At 39.1% G+C, this 15312-nt stretch overlaps 3 protein-coding genes across 8 annotated transcripts; 2 read left to right on the top strand and 1 right to left on the bottom strand.

Annotated features, from left to right (window-relative positions):
* Positions 1-17: 17 nt before the first annotated feature.
* LOC106159468 (uncharacterized) lies at positions 18-3290 on the top strand. 2 transcript variants are annotated; one of them, XM_087009899.1, is made up of 4 exons: positions 18-1564; positions 2101-2473; positions 2754-2843; positions 3091-3290. In XM_087009899.1, the coding sequence occupies exons 1-4, from the start codon at positions 1535-1537 to the stop codon at positions 3288-3290; spliced, it is 693 nt and encodes a 230-aa protein (XP_086866025.1). In that variant the 5' UTR covers positions 18-1534. The 2 variants fall into 2 exon arrangements, with proteins under 2 accessions (XP_086866025.1, XP_086866024.1); XM_087009898.1 differs by having other exon boundaries at positions 2101-2482.
* Positions 3061-14762, bottom strand: LOC106159480 (uncharacterized). Of its 4 annotated transcripts, none has more exons than XM_013535773.2 (4): positions 14398-14762; positions 4972-5192; positions 4234-4356; positions 3061-3998 (listed from the first exon to the last, which is right to left on the bottom strand). In XM_013535773.2, the coding sequence occupies exons 1-4, from the start codon at positions 14562-14564 to the stop codon at positions 3448-3450; spliced, it is 1062 nt and encodes a 353-aa protein (XP_013391227.2). In that variant the 5' UTR covers positions 14565-14762; the 3' UTR covers positions 3061-3447. The 4 variants fall into 4 exon arrangements, with proteins under 4 accessions (XP_013391227.2, XP_086866021.1, XP_086866019.1 ...); XM_087009895.1 differs by lacking the exon at positions 14398-14762 and adding an exon at positions 13619-13749; XM_087009893.1 differs by lacking the exon at positions 14398-14762 and adding an exon at positions 9055-9197.
* On the top strand, positions 6433-12713 carry LOC106159479 (uncharacterized). 2 transcript variants are annotated; one of them, XM_087009892.1, is made up of 3 exons: positions 6433-6546; positions 7287-7394; positions 11208-12713. In XM_087009892.1, exons 2-3 carry the CDS (start codon positions 7326-7328, stop codon positions 12579-12581), a joined length of 1443 nt encoding a protein of 480 aa, XP_086866018.1. In that variant the 5' UTR covers positions 6433-6546; positions 7287-7325; the 3' UTR covers positions 12582-12713. The 2 variants fall into 2 exon arrangements, with proteins under 2 accessions (XP_086866018.1, XP_013391225.1); XM_013535771.2 differs by lacking the exons at positions 6433-6546; positions 7287-7394 and adding an exon at positions 9339-9476.
* Positions 14763-15312: the final 550 nt, after the last annotated feature.

Genomic DNA, 15312 nt, shown 5'->3' with positions numbered 1-15312 from the left:
GTGTTGAGTAGGATAAGTGTATGAAGATGTTTGTGTAAAATGTTTTATAATTTGGAAAGACTTGGAAAGGGTTTTCTTAAGAGACAAGCCATAATAGTCACTTACACTTCTCGAAACTAAAACTATTTTACCTGCAATAATCTACGACCGTCTACAATTACATGTACATTCCCCAGTGACGGTTTTTTACACAGTAGCACACTGTAGTCCGTCAGTTCGGAAGCACTCCTCCGGCCTCAGTAGACCGGAGGTCACCCGCTTTTACATAAGTTACCTGCACAAATTATTACCCTCAAGGACACAGAGAGTATTAACGGGATAGTGCCATTTAACCGCATTGGGGAGATATCGCGTAATTTCTGCAAGTTCCAGCTCAGCAAAGATGATATATTTCTTACGGCTTTTGTGAGGTCGAGTAAGTATTTACTTTGTTTTAATCTGCTCCATACTTACTGGAGATCAAGCTGTAAAACTGTAAAAGCTGTATTTACTGGGTACAGCACAAATTTGATTCAGATGCTTAAACACATTTTACTTATTCCGCGCTTTCTCTTTGGACATTAGATGTAGTGTAAATCTTAAAGAAATTGAAGTCATTTGTTATTTACTGAAGGAAAAAAGGACAGAATAACAAGAGCATGGTCGAAGAGAATACTGGCGGCAAAGGGAAAAATAACGGTAGTCAAAGCTAAATATGCCCCGACTCACGTTATGAAAGAAATAACAGGAAAGTTTTTCTTTAGATTTGGAATTTGGAAGTTAGTAAAGCAAAGTGAAAATTGATGTAAAAAGCTGATATGCTCCGGCTTAATATGCCTGGATATTGTAAAAATAACAAGGAGTAAGAAATTCACTATGCAGGATATTTTTCTGTAATAAAGCTTAGAAAAAAGAAAACTGCATTTTGAACTAGAATGACAGCACAGGGATGATTACTTTTGCATTAAGAAAAAACCAAAAAGTAGTTTGAAAGCCAATTATAAAGCTTCAAGTGGCTGGAATGTATAAGCTAAAAGTATACAACAAAAGATATATACAGGTCGTTGGAAGCACATGGGGTCTTGGACAACGTTGTACAAACTTGATGTCTTTTGTTGCGCATAACGTTAATATTGACCGTCATCTTACCATCATATTTATCCATGGCACTGACATGAAAAAGATAAACGAAATCATGATTACCTAGATAGCCTTGGGTCTAGCGTGCACCGTTTTTTTTTTCATAAGTCTAAGTAGGCCTACTTCTTGACCCAGTTACCATTACTTTACAGAAGGATGCTTTTAATTTTGATTGGCTGTCGTAAATGTCACGAGCAGATGGCACCCTCCCCCAGCGTACCCCCAGGTCTTTGTGTTCGTCTTTAAAAATAGGTTATGCGACAGTTAAGGACTACTCAACATGTATATGCACAACTTGTATGTCGCCTCTGTTAATGTCATATTTTATTGAGGCCATGCCAGCAGTATATCATATGGACACTAGAAGGGGTGGACTGGTGATGCATTTAAATTTGTATACAAGTTATTTCGAGCAATGTTTCCCTATAGCCAGTTCATTTGGACGGTAAGTGTATAATTTTACGTGTGCAGGCTATATTATAAGTGGCCACCTTTGTTAACCAGGAATATGTGGCAACGAATCTATCACTATTCGATCCCAAAAGATATCTTCGAACAAAAACAAAAAACAACAACAACAACACCAACAAAAAACTTTTATTTTGTGTTACGTTTTTAAGGTAGGCTAAATAAAATGTGATATTTACACTGTACTGGTACAAGACTATTAACCCATGCAGGTGTTAACCACGTGTCTAATCCCGTACTAGTATAAACCTTTGTGTGTTTTGCGACGTGGGAAAAATGATAACTGTGCGCTACTCAATGTTGAAGGTGTTTATTTTAACCTGAAACCCCTAACGGTGCTCGATTTAATGGTCGATATTTTGGGCACTAGCGATTGTATATTGGTTAGTCGATTATAATTAAAATTGTGCAGGGCTGGGGTTATTACACATAGTTATCAGTAGGTTGCAAGCTAATTAAAACTACTAAATTTGAAAAGATTCAGAAGAAAACACTTTTTCTCTTCATACGCAGGTTATACTGATTGTACAGACTACTTGTATAAATGTAGTATCAGGAAGAGAAGGACACGGCAATGCAACTGGTCAGTCTGAAGATCAACCCATTTCCGAGGTTCTTCCAAACTGTGACCCGCTCAACCAATACTTCACAGTTCACAAGAATGGCACGATAGGGTGCACCACTTGTTCGGTCTGTCTCCCGGGATCTGGCGTGTTCTGGCAATGCCAGGGTTTTAACGACACCGTTTGCAAAAAATGTGAAGATGGAGTGTCTTATTCTGTAGTCATCGATTATACTAGGGTATGTGACGAGTGCAATTCGTGTGAAGATGGCCAGGTGCTGTTGAGAAACTGCACCAAGAACCATAATGTACTTTGTGGACGATGTAAGCCAGGTACTCTTTTCATTTGTCGTGTTATGAAAATAGTGTCAAGTTGGAAAAACGACGATGACCTGAAAACTTTGTGCTTTTGTTCATCATTAATAAAGAATTGTTTATTTAGAAGCATCTTTTATTTATCAAATCCCATGGTTTACGTTATTAAAGAAAAATGTCTTCGATTAACTTCAAATATTTGAATGAAACATGCATTCACATATACGTATCGTATATCCTCCAACTGAAAGCACGAATTAACCAGCTTTATGTCTGTTTTAATTTACAGGTTACGATTTGGATAATGTAACTGGTGATTGCATACGAAAAGAAAAAATTGAGCAAGCGATAACAGAAGTCTGGATTCGTCCCACGCTGAGTAATGATGCAGTTTGAAATGTCGAAGGACAGATTTCACTTAAATCTGTCTCATTATTTCTATATCAAATATAAATTTTCCGCATCATGACATTTTACCTTTGGTGTTAAAACAACTGAAAGCACAGTCAAGCACATTTATGCCATTTCACATCATTGCCGATGCATTTATTTACTATTTTTTATCAGTTGGCTGAATCGATCAACAAACAACGTCAAGTTCTTTAATTATTTATTTTCATTTCCAGACGTCTTAAAACATAAAGAGAATGACTTTTCCAAGAGTATTTTGCCAATAGCTACAACAGCTGGAGTGATGGTATTATTGCTAAGTGTGGCACTGGTAGTGTATTTACACAGAAAAGGAAAGTGCAGAATGAACAAGAGCAGCGAGGATTCTACGGAGCTCATCGTGTGGTCGCAATCTACAGACGAGTGCGAAATTTGACATGAACTGAATGAAACACAAGCAGCATTTTACTGTTAAATTAGTTATTTTGGACGCGCTTTTGAATTCACGCTGTCATCCAAAATGTAAAATTATATCGGAAGTCTAGTGTCACTCACCAAAATTTAACCCAGTATTCATTCTCTTACTTCATCCACTATTTATCAGTGCACACATAATGAGCAATTTGTTCATTAAGGATCGTCTTCACCTTAAACCCGGCGGTCGCCAGCAACTCTTCCATGTTCTCGACTCCCCAACAGGGTCCCAATCCAGGCCCACCATAAAACATTGAGGATGGAATGCAGTGAAATAGGCCTGCGGTATAGACAGTGTTGGCTATAAGGGAATTGAGGTTTTCACTAACTTTGCTGCGCATGGGAAGGTCTATAATAGACGCCAGACCGTCTGGTTTTAAAACCCGCTTTATTTCATTGAGCATTTTCTTCGGGTCTGTCGCGTCATGGATCACTTTGACCGTGATGACGTAGTCGTACATCCCGGACCAATCAGATGGGAGATTTTGACCATCCTTTTCAGCAAAGGCGACGTTGCTGATTTTGTCACTGGCAGCTGTTTCAGAGGCATATTTGATAGCTTCTGAACAAGAATCAATCCCCAAAAACTGGCTATTTGTGAACTTCCTGGCAAACGTCTTCATAAAGTCACCACTTCCGCAGCCAATTTCCAAGATGGATGCACCTGTCTCTGTGGGAATATATGCATGACAAACTGTAGGCTACAACAACTTGTTAATACACACATTTTTCTGTGAACAACTTCCTTTTAGACATATAAAGGTAATTGAAAATGCAAGTTTAATCAGTTTGGCTTAAGATATAAACCACAAACTTTGATTGTATCCCCCGTGCACTTTTTCTAGACAACATACACTGTATATGCAAAACACAACGTTAATCTTTTTTTTCTTCAAAATACGAACCTAACTTTGATGTCAGCGATGGTATATTGTCCGCAAGTTGTTTCATCAGATTTGGCCAGAACCTCCCAGCAAAGAGCTTACTTCGCACCTGGATTAATTCTTTATAGGGTTCATATGGAATCCCTTAAATTAAAAAAAAATGTTGCCATTGTAAAGTAACAGTGTATGTACATATACTTTGTCAGGCTTAATATTTTTAAAATATTGTGTTTAATATAGGTTCTATAGGATGTCCTCAATATTCACGTGAAAAGTTTTGTATTTGTATGTATGCGATCGCTTTGTAAGATAGGTGTACCCGAGTTGTAAGATTAGAAGTTTAGGCCGTAGAGAGTTAAAAAGAATATTTTTACGAGAGTGACAAGCCAAAATAGTACTTACTGTGCAATAAATGCAAAACGAAAATGTTTTCACTAGGAAAAAAGCAACAACCGTCTACAGTTATATTGCCTAGCGCTTTACTTGGCAGTTGTCTAAGCAATAAATCATTATCACATTAATGTGTTGCATCCATTTTGAGACACCCTGTACAAAAGTATGATACGTAGGTCTATGGGCCCATTCCCACAGATGTTTGGATCGATCTATCTCCCTGTGGAGTCTCTTCGGTAGGCGTGACAGAAATTTAAGCCGGTTCAGTTGATACAATTTAGTGAGACTCCCCAGGGAGTTAGACCGATCCAGATGGATCGATCTAGGTATGGGAACCCAGTCTTTGGCTTCGCAGGCCATACGTACCCTGTGGTCCATCAGCACGGAAACACTCCTCTAGCTGGTGTTGGACGTTAGCAAAGACCGGCAAGCCGTATAACCAGACAGCGGATGCTCCTCCGGTGTCCACACACAAACTGGGGAGACGGTCCTCGGGGACGTAATACCTCTCCTCGCCGTCCGCGTGCTCCGTGCTTATTTTAATGATATCGCTACAGGCCATCTGCCCTAGCCACTGCTGGATGTATCTGGATGACAATATAAGTTGTGGTTACATTAAAGATAATGTTAATTTAAATACCGGTAGAAGGCACCTGAAAAGTTGAAGAAAATTAATAAGGTTAATAACTGGACTTGTTCTTTTATTAATTGCAGTAAATTTATTCTTCTATAACTTCTAAAATTAAAAAGACCTCGTATAATCAAGAACATTTTGTATATTTAAGTTTATTTTCGATCTACTGCGTCAATCGAAAACTGTGATATGTTTTCTAATACATTTGCTTTACCAGGAAAACAACGCATCCTCGTTTTATACCTTTCTTTCTTCATTTCTAAAGAAAACAACCACTTTAAAGTTAAATCAAAGTTAAAATTTGAGCACCAATAACCTGACAACTTTTTATCCACTATTATAAACCTGCATTTGTATGAAGTAAAGCTGCGTTGGTGAAGAATAATTTGAAGATCAAGAGCAGTTACGCAATCAAACGCTATACGGCCATTTTGGATTCGCACGTTATATGCACGAGGGTTAGTCTTGGCGAATAAAAAGTCCCAAGGCACCGTTGTAGTGAATATCAATATTAACACAATTTATTACTTGGAACTCATCACTCCTACAGCATTGTGCCAAAGTATACGCGTATGCGATTGTTATTACTTACCCAGTGCCTGCATTGATAGACAAGATGCAGTAACAATGTTCGCTTCTCCAATTAAAAAGATGCAAAAATAAATCAATCCATTTTCACTGAATATGGTTCATTAACGTGTTCAACCCAAAGTTTATATGATACATCTTTTTGTTCAGATGATCGGCCATAACGATATAGAATAATCAAGGTAATAACACAATACAGTGTAATTACAGTGTAATTCCCACCACTATAGTATTTCAGTATTGTCAAATTTATTGATGACTGAGTTTCTCATAAAATTAATTTAAAAGTCCATTCATTACACTCACATTGTGTTATGATATGATAAAGCCTACTCAGGGTTATCATATCATATCAAATTATTTCATGCACCTTTATCTCATACAGTCGAGTAATTCAACTGATAGCAATAAGTTTATTAGCTTCTTCATTAGCAATGACCCTTCATATTTACTTATTAATCCAAAGACGCAATTACAAATTCAATAGATTTAATATGTTACATATTTGGCAGCAATATTGTGTCGGAAATGGCACTTACAGATACTCTTACGTGTTACATACGGAATGAATAATGGCATACGTGTATCACAAAGTAAAAACTCTTTCTACACGATCTTCCTGAAGCCTATACTACAGTTTTCGGTCTCCTCCGACACGTTCGTCAGTGATTTGGGGGCTGAATACTGATAAGCTGTAATTACTTAACACTACTATACAGGTGAGCTTGGACCATCAGAATTATGACAAAAATACTTTGCTATGTTGTATCAAGTGCAGTCAGAATCATGAGCATGGTTTTATACATACAACACTGTCAATGAGTAATCATGTGTAACTAGAATTTCAGTATAAATGGCACGGATTTGCTGTATTGAGTCCCATTTCGTAAAAGAAAAAATGCGAAAACGTTAGTTTATCTTGACCTGCGATTAAACTGATGTGAACCATAAATATGAAGTAACTGTAATCCTCGGTCCTTAATACAGATTCCCTTTTGTTTTTATTTCTTTTGTGAAGCAGGGGGCAGGACGTACGTCTATTTAAAAAGTCCGTAATCAAGGTCGAACCGGGGATGATTCCTAAAGTTACATATGGACGGACATGTGAAACAATGCTTTCAAAAGAGATAAACTGTAATACACCATTGTGTACTCCCAGCCCCCCCCTCCCCAAACCTCCTCTCCCCCCCCCAAAAAAAAATAATAATCCCCAGTGAACGATGCTTCCGCAATTTTTTTTACATGCATCACATTGTAAGAAGTGCTACCACACAGTGCTTTAAAATTAGGCTACTTCACTTGCAATATAACCTAGTACAAAAAGAAGAAAATAAAAAACGGCGCGTGTGCCGAGACATGCAAAATCACGTAAGCATGCTGATTTATGATCGGTATGTATACAACTTGAAAGCTTTGCTATCGGACTGCCTCGGTATTATTTCTTCATTTATAACGGCAGGTTGCCTACTCTGCTCATTTGAAGAACCCGACACCGAAAATGTGCGTGGGGTCAGCTTACTCGTCTTTCTGCTGTGAAATTGTCCTTCCTCTGAAGCAAATGCCTAAGGTGAGCTGTTTGTTATTCAGTGAAATTATTATTATTATTATTATTATTATTATTATTATTATTATCGACTGTTTAGTTAACAAACTACATGTACAACCACCACATGCAGTTTATGTGTCAAATTATAATTATATTTATATGAACACTTTTGTCTAGTATGCAGAAAGTCTTACGTCAGTCACATAGGTGTAATTTTCATCGCATTTTATCTTCCAAATTTGCCATGAGGCAGTTAGTACTTACTTTTCAGATGCGTGTTACACTTCTAATACCACTCGTCTTAAATTTGCATATCCTCTATAATTGAAATTTTCTCGGCGCTGTAATATCAGGGCAAATGATCATACCAAAAGTACGAATCCATAGTCTTCCTAGACTGACGGTGCCAATGCTAAAAGCGAAAACGCAACGGAGATACTGTATGTTACCAGTCACTTGAGTTCTGTCAAGTACTAAATAATGTGCTGGCATGCTATCGTGTAGAGGGCGAGGGGGCAGCAGTGTATTTTTGTCATATTTAAAAAAGGAAACTGTTCATATTTCCTATAAAACCCCCGAATCGTTTACACAATTCGCTGATATCGTCGCTCATTAGTTGACATCAAAGGAAGATCTTCCCCGATTCTACTAAAAGTTTCTATTCAGCTGTGGTCACCGTCCAATCTTTTTCTTTGGTGTGGATGATTTGTGACTGTGCATTGTCAGAATCACAGGTATTTTCCGTGAATATTTGGTTGATCCCCTGTCCTTCTCACGCGCGTAACAGTCATTGCCAAAGCAATCTTACTTCTTCACATATCAGAAACACAGTATTAAGAAAACGTTGTTGTCCCTGAACTCGTTGGTGTTTCGTTTCCAAAACCGTTGATTTCATTACCTTTGCACATCGTGAGCAAAATGCAGAATTGACATTTACACGGACTCTGAAAATACCATTAAAATCATTGATAACGGGCAATCTCCGCCATCTCGACGCAACCTGAGTGATACTTAAAGATTGACCAACTTACCGATAAGTACATCAGTTATTGTTCTTAATTCATTTTACAAACGGGAGGGGGGGGGGGGGGGGGTGAACCCTGAACTCTTTTCCCAAGGCGCATAACGTTTTTTTTTCTAATATTACAGTCATTATCTTTGCATGCGACACCACTTCTGGTAATTTGAAATACAAAAATCAAACACCAATATGAGCATAGCATCTTTGATATGCTACGACTTCGTCTCTCTGGCGCCTTCACATCAAGCGGTACTATTTAACGATACAGATGCAGCCTACTGGGACCCTGAGGACCCTGACTGACAGCTTTCAAATATTAAAATATCCTGGTTGTTACGAAGGAGATTTGCCGTCCCCTGCTCGACACGGCTAATTAATCAACTTGAGAAAGCTACAATTTACTAAACCTCCCTGCAGTTCAATTACGTGCCAGGACCTCTCGAAGTGTACCGATACAGCTGTATCACGAATGTACACCCCATCTTGTGAAAAGGCCTACTATCTGACCACAGGGACCGCTATTAGTCTTTTATTGTATCAGCCTCTTCTTCAATTCTGTTAATTTTTCTAGAAGTTCTTGTAATATTAGTGATATTATAGGATTAAAAGGCCCATGTTTATTATGTTTACATAACAACTGTATAACACTCAGCTGCTTACTTTTTCTGCGCACGTAACACCACAAAGTGAAAACACAAGGTTACCCAACATAGTAGTATCTAACTAACCGCAGACGCAGAATCAATAGCTCATAAGCATCCGGTAAATGCCGAGGCGGCGTTATACTGGGATATAGAAGGCAAACTCAAGTCCACAAGCCATAATCGTCTTTTGGCAGGAAGTATTCATCCTCTACACATGGCGCCCGATGGCGTAATATTTGTGTTGATTTTTTCTAACCCAACCAAATAACCTAATCAGGTCACTGCGTAATCAGAAAAAGACCAAAACTTAGTGGGCGTGTTTAACGTCATGGAAGAGGAGGTTTCTATGCATTTCAATCTGTGGCAGAGTACATGTATGTGAAGACGTCTTCATTTTCAACAGCAACTTATGTTCGGAAATTCTTAACTCAGGAGATGGTAAGGTCATTTTCCGCAGTTTCTTAGTCTTATCCTCATCATTTAGCTGTCTGCAGCAATGCACAAACATCAATGAGGGGTTACTGTACTGGCAGGAATTAAAATTAATCAGTTGTGTAATGTTGTAAGAATAAAATAATTTTCTTCAATCAACAGCTCATATTGAAAGTGTTTACCTCCAATATTTCGATGTCTGTCTAGGCCATCTTCATCATGGAATGTTAAGGTGAATATCGGGGGATGGGGGGGGGGGGGCAAGTATATCTCCAGAAAAGAGGCCAATCACCTGGATAACCTCATTCCCGATGAAGATGCTCTAGGGAGACATTGAAATAATGGAGGTACAGACTATCAGCTGCTGATTGAAGAAAGTCACTTTATTCTGTTTTTGTATTGTCATAGGCCTAATGTTTAACCTCTGTCATCTCAAATGACGTAATTTGCTGTGGTGGAGAACTGAACAACTTACAAATGAGGACTTTTGACATGGCTTCATAAAGCAAGGGCCCGTGCGAAAATATAAACACACATACACTTAAAATCAATTAAAAAAGTCCATTCTCTACGGCAAAAAATTAAAGAGGAAAATGTAGCATTTTTTAAACTTGCTGTATACATTTCCGTGTTGTGTTAGTGAGAACGTGGAACTCATAATACAAGTGCAAAATGGGTTCAAAGCAAGGAGGAGATACATGTTTATAAACATACTGTGAAGTTAATAATTAACATTCTGTGGTTCGGTGCTCACTCCAGCGAAAAACTAGCAGTCCTAAAATTTGATGCTAGCATTCACAACTAACAGGTCACGTATACCGCAGTTACGTGATGCTCTATATGTCAGTCTCACTGAGCCAGATAAGCATAAACAACAGGTGTAGGATTAATACCGTGAACAAAGTTCGAAACTAGTACAATTTGATCTATATTTCACAGGGGTCCATTGTATACCACAGAAAATCCACAGGCACATAGTACATTAATACTTGCACGTGTGTTGGGGGGGGGGGGGGGGGGGGGGGGCTGGGGCAGTCAGATTAACAGGTTTATTATATGCCATTTTTCTCACGTTGAATATCACGGGGCACATCAAAATCAACCTGAGCACTCTGTCATCTGTCTAGACTGTAGCTTGAAAAGGGTATAATGAGATTTGATTTAGAAAAAACTGTGATACATTTGAAGCATTCTTTGTAAATTTATTTGAACGTCCCAAAAGTCGAAACAACCTTTGAAACCGTTCCTTTATTCCTTGATAACGATAAAGCCAGATTTGAGGAGAGGGCATCTTTTTAATTCATATTGAAAACTTTCTTTTTAAATTTCTTTTTCAAATTTGTTTGAAAGTCTGAAAAGTCGAAACAAGCTTTAAAGTCTTCCTTTGTTTAGAATAAAAACATAAATGGCTCATCGGACCTTTAGATTCTGTTCAATTAACTCATTAATCAAAGAAATAAATTTCTCCTGATTGTTTAGCACCTAGACACTTAGCGATTCATGTAATCAGATCCCGCCTGTAGGTCGTCTCTTCGAAAGCTTTTTTTACCTGTAAATATTTCCTGTAAGCAGCAAGTGTGAATCATTTTTATTCTCGAGACAACAGCATGAAGGTTCGTATGTGGTGAACGCTTTAAATAATCTATATATGATTCCAAGTGTGGCCATCAGTATGTTTCTCTAGCGTACTTACTAACATGACACACATCTGTTTTTTCTATTATATTGTACTTACAGGTGCGGTTCGTCCGCCTCGCTATGGTTTTATTGGGCGTGACCAGCGTTGCCATATTGTATGTCCTCACAAAAGACAAGCCCATGTTCGTTAATCGAGTAAAAGTGAAAAACTTCGGACTACGTCCTGGCGGCCCAGTCGTAACAGAGCGATGGTTCGTGCCCAATATCACAACAGAAATGTATATTCTATCTGCATACTATGACGATAGACTTACTATTGATCCGAAAACCAGGCCCGCTATTCGCATTATAGGAATGGCAGACAAAAATAAAGTTGAAAAGGAAAAGTTCTCTTGCATTGTGACTTATGAAGGAATAAAAAGTCCTATTTTGCAGACAATAACAGTAACCGATATCGGCCGCGGGGGTAGTCGTCACGGGAAACATTTTCGGGAGTACATATTTGTGTGTGCGCCTTTAAAATTTACCTCCAAAAAAGCTATTTTCGTCTCCGTCGTTGATCAAACTTATTTGAAACAATACAATTGGGAATCTCATAAGCAAGTGTGCATTCCTGTACGGTATCCTAGCAACGAGAATAAAGTGGACTTTGGAAGTTGCGTCAGTATCACCTACTGGACGTTCGATCCTTATAGAATAGTGGAGTGGGTGGAGCTTCACAAACTCTGGGGAGTGAAGGAAATCAATATTTACGGCAGCATGGTGAATCAAACCACAGAGAGGGTCTTCTTATACTATCACCAGCAGGGGGTCTTAACTTACACGAGGGTACCCCGGCCCATGACGGAGGACGGAGAAATCATGTTTCATCTAATGGCTACCCCTGTGCTTAATGACTGTATGTATAAGAACATGTACAGATATGGAAAAATCGTCATCACAGATTTAGACGAAATGATAGTTCCTCGTGGAAATATGATGACTTATTCTGAACTTATAGACGCCATCGAAAAGGAGACGAAGCCAAGGCATCCACATCGCATGTATAACTTCAGAAATGTGTATTACTTTTCTGAACTACCACAGAATACGTCAGAGCCACAAGTCACGTTAACGTTACGTCAGACCTACCATTTGAGAGAACTAACGCCAGTTGGGACGTCAACTAAAAGTATCATTGATCCAATGGCTTGCAGAAATGTACATAATCATTACTGCTGGAAAATTGCAGAAAAGCTGGAAAAAACCCGCCATTCTGTTCAAGTGCACGAAAAGTTTGGAATGAATCAACACTACAAAAAATGTCATTTTGACAAATATGCCACTGCGTATCATCTGCCTCCTTGTAAAGAAGCTCTGAAGAATTATACCTTTGATCCCACCATGTTAAAATTTAAGACATATCTTTTACGCAATATAGCAAAGCCTCTCAAAGATCTGCAGCTGGTTGAAAGGAACCTCCCATCAATCTAAGATACATCGTGATTTTTATATTCAGACCTCTTTCAAATCTGGAGCTTTTATAAGGAAAGCTGCCTTCGTGCCAATTACTTTTAATATTTTATAATTCGCGGCGTAAATCAATATAGTGGCAGATATCAGAAACTTGTGTTACTGTGTTTCATTGATCGAAAAAAAAAATCTTTTTGAATCTTATCAAACATTATCGTTACACGCTAAAACACGTACTGAATGCATTTATGTATCAGCTACAATTTATTCCACAGTAATTTTCTTGTGACACAAATTTGAAAAGATATGCTGTAAACTAAATTTGTTCTGTAATTTAAAAGAAAAAACTGATTTTCATCCCCTGCTTCTTGCGGATACGACAGAAAGGGGAGTTCAGGTACAAGAAACATTTTTGAGTGTGTCTATATGCACAAAAGCTTTTTTTTCTTGGGGAGTAGAACGATATCCATACGTTAGCACTTCTGTTGACTATTTTGATCTGTGCCTGTACGCTGCTTTTTTATATTAGGGTAGGGTAAATCAAATTTTCAATTTAAATCAAAGTTTTCCTTGAAGTAAAATTGATACTGAACAAAAATCTAACATTTAATTATTTAAACAACAACCATATAGGTCGGTAATTTGACAATTTTTATAAATGGCAGACAAATAGCCTTCCTAGAGTTTCATCAACAACAAAGGCACTATAGCTTGCCATAGGTCTTTACTTATGTTTTAGAGCTTGCAGGATCCGTTTTTGATGTTACAGGGGCGGATCCAGGATTATTTGAAGAGGGGGGGGGGGGAGGGTCCGGCCGACCCCCCCCCCCCCCTTGGAATAGGGTTCCGAAAAAAATTGGTATTTTAGAGGTCGAATGGTGCCATTTGGTACGGTTATGATACAGCTAGTCAAAATTCTCATTTTAAGAGGGGAGCATTCGTGTGATTTTTTCAGAAATAGTTGGGGGGGGGGGGCAGGAGCCCCCGGACCCCCCCCCCCCCAAATCCGCCACTGCGTTACCACTGCGATTGATACATTTAGGACTGAGTTTACTTACCATGTGAGCTGACAGTTTACTGTCAAGCTAGACTGTCGCCAGAAATGCACTTTTTGACCCTTTTTGTCAAGAAATGTTCAAAAAAAGCATATAATTCACCGCACCCTATTGATATGCACGCTGTGCTAGTTAACACAGCGTGCATATCAAAATCCTCAACAGGCATGAATTTCGCTATTTTGGGAGGTGTCATTATCGTCAGATACAAATATGTTAGGTGTTGACGTTTTAAAACCGAAATAATTGAGGTAAGCGGCCCTTGAGAACATCCGCAATGACACAATGAATTACTCCGATTACTTAAATAACAGGTCCCGGACTCCCTAACATGGGGGACTCTCTGTTACATGACACCGGAGATATCAGTGTTAGTATGTACACAGTGCGTAAGACAGATAGTTATGAATCAGAGACCCCATTTCCAGAGATTAGATCGATCTACTTTAGATCGACCTAACTCCCTGGGGGTTCACGCTAAATAGCTGTCAGCCGGGCGGACACGAAAGTTAATTAACCCCTTACAGCTTGTAGTAGGCGGGACGGACATTTAAGCCGGATTATCTTACAGTAATCTAGTGAGACTCCCCGCGGGGATAGATCGATCTAAAAGCTCTGGGAATACAGCCAGAAGTACTCGCACTTATCCTCTGGCGTGATGTAGTGGTGCTGGGCCTACATGTGTACTTACACATCCGACACACATTACAGGTTCTGTGTACGGTTACTACTTTCACCTGAATGATCTGAATAATAGCAGAAGGATGTGACTCAAAACTCACTTCTCCTTACAGTTGGCCCGAGTGGCCAGCTCCCTGGGAGTGACCGGTCTTCCCATATCTCCCAGCACCTCGAACAGCCCCAGTCGCAGGCCCACGGACACTCCAAGGGAAGTGAACGCGTCGTTCTTTAACTGTAGCATACGCTCGGCAAACGTTGCTGCTGACATGTTGACCGACTGTACGTAGGCCTACTGCCTACTGCACACAGCACTGACCCTGTGCACACATCTATGCACTGAAGACAACGTTTAACGCAGTTCAGGGGTCAACTAAACCAGATAAGGTCAAACTGGCCGCATGCACTACGGACCTTTGCCTAGTTTTCCGTACCTCCAGTTTGAGAGCCAGGCAACTACTACTGAAATAGCATGGCTATCGCATAATAAATGCCTTGTAAGCCTGATATCACCTAAGTGTGATAATAGGTCTAGATATATATTACATGTACAGGTATGTATAACACAAGTAGTTTAGAGGGCCTGCAAAATGTACTGAAACATTTTAGTGCTCAATAAATTATTATTATTATTATTATTATTATTATTATTATTATTATAATAGAGTGACTTGAACGCCGCCCCTCGCTCGACAGGACCATTAAACCCGATTAATTTCGATTGCCACATTTGGGCTTTTGAGAGGGAGCTCTCTCTCCCCCCCCCCCCCCCCCCCCGGCATGCGATACAGAAAACTTGATGTGAAAAGAAAAGGGGCCCACGTGGTCTATCTCTAGAAACTTGACTGGTATGAAGAAATTATCCTCTGTTAATCTATTTCTCCGCTTTGTTGAACTTTAATCCACAGAAAGTGATTTACTGAAAGAAAATTCTCTCTGTCACTCGTTATCATGTTACCGGCCTGTTCGTTTTTATTCGGTCTTTACAGAAGATGCCCAAAAAGTTAAGACAACATCTT

This window comes from Lingula anatina, chromosome 3 (genome assembly GCF_051362555.1).
Source record: "Lingula anatina isolate TDL-2025a chromosome 3, LinAna3.0, whole genome shotgun sequence".
NCBI classification, from domain to species: domain Eukaryota; kingdom Metazoa; phylum Brachiopoda; class Lingulata; order Lingulida; family Lingulidae; genus Lingula; species Lingula anatina.
This window is presented reverse-complemented; position numbering and strand designations above follow the sequence as displayed.

What these genes read in the sequence shown, in the direction of transcription:
- LOC106159468 (XM_087009898.1), top strand. Translation starts at nt 1,535, where the DNA reads ATGTTTCCCTATAGCCAGTTCATTTGGACG. An exon ending in TTGTGGACGATGTAAGCCAG is followed by an intron (nt 2,483 to 2,753) that starts GTACTCTTTTCA and finishes TTTAATTTACAG; the next exon opens with GTTACGATTTGGATAATGTA. An exon ending in CTGGATTCGTCCCACGCTGA is followed by an intron (nt 2,844 to 3,090) that starts GTAATGATGCAG and finishes TTTCATTTCCAG; the next exon opens with ACGTCTTAAAACATAAAGAG.
- LOC106159479 (XM_087009892.1), top strand. Translation starts at nt 7,326, where the DNA reads ATGTGCGTGGGGTCAGCTTACTCGTCTTTCTGCTGTGAAATTGTCCTT. An exon ending in CTCTGAAGCAAATGCCTAAG is followed by an intron (nt 7,395 to 11,207) that starts GTGAGCTGTTTG and finishes TTGTACTTACAG; the next exon opens with GTGCGGTTCGTCCGCCTCGC.
- LOC106159480 (XM_013535773.2), bottom strand. Translation starts at nt 14,564, where the DNA reads ATGTCAGCAGCAACGTTTGCCGAGCGTATGCTACAGTTAAAGAACGAC. An exon ending in CGGGCCAACTGTAAGGAGAA is followed by an intron (nt 5,193 to 14,397) that starts GTGAGTTTTGAG and finishes ATTGTCATCCAG; the next exon opens with ATACATCCAGCAGTGGCTAG. An exon ending in CCGTGCTGATGGACCACAGG is followed by an intron (nt 4,357 to 4,971) that starts GTACGTATGGCC and finishes TTTTAATTTAAG; the next exon opens with GGATTCCATATGAACCCTAT.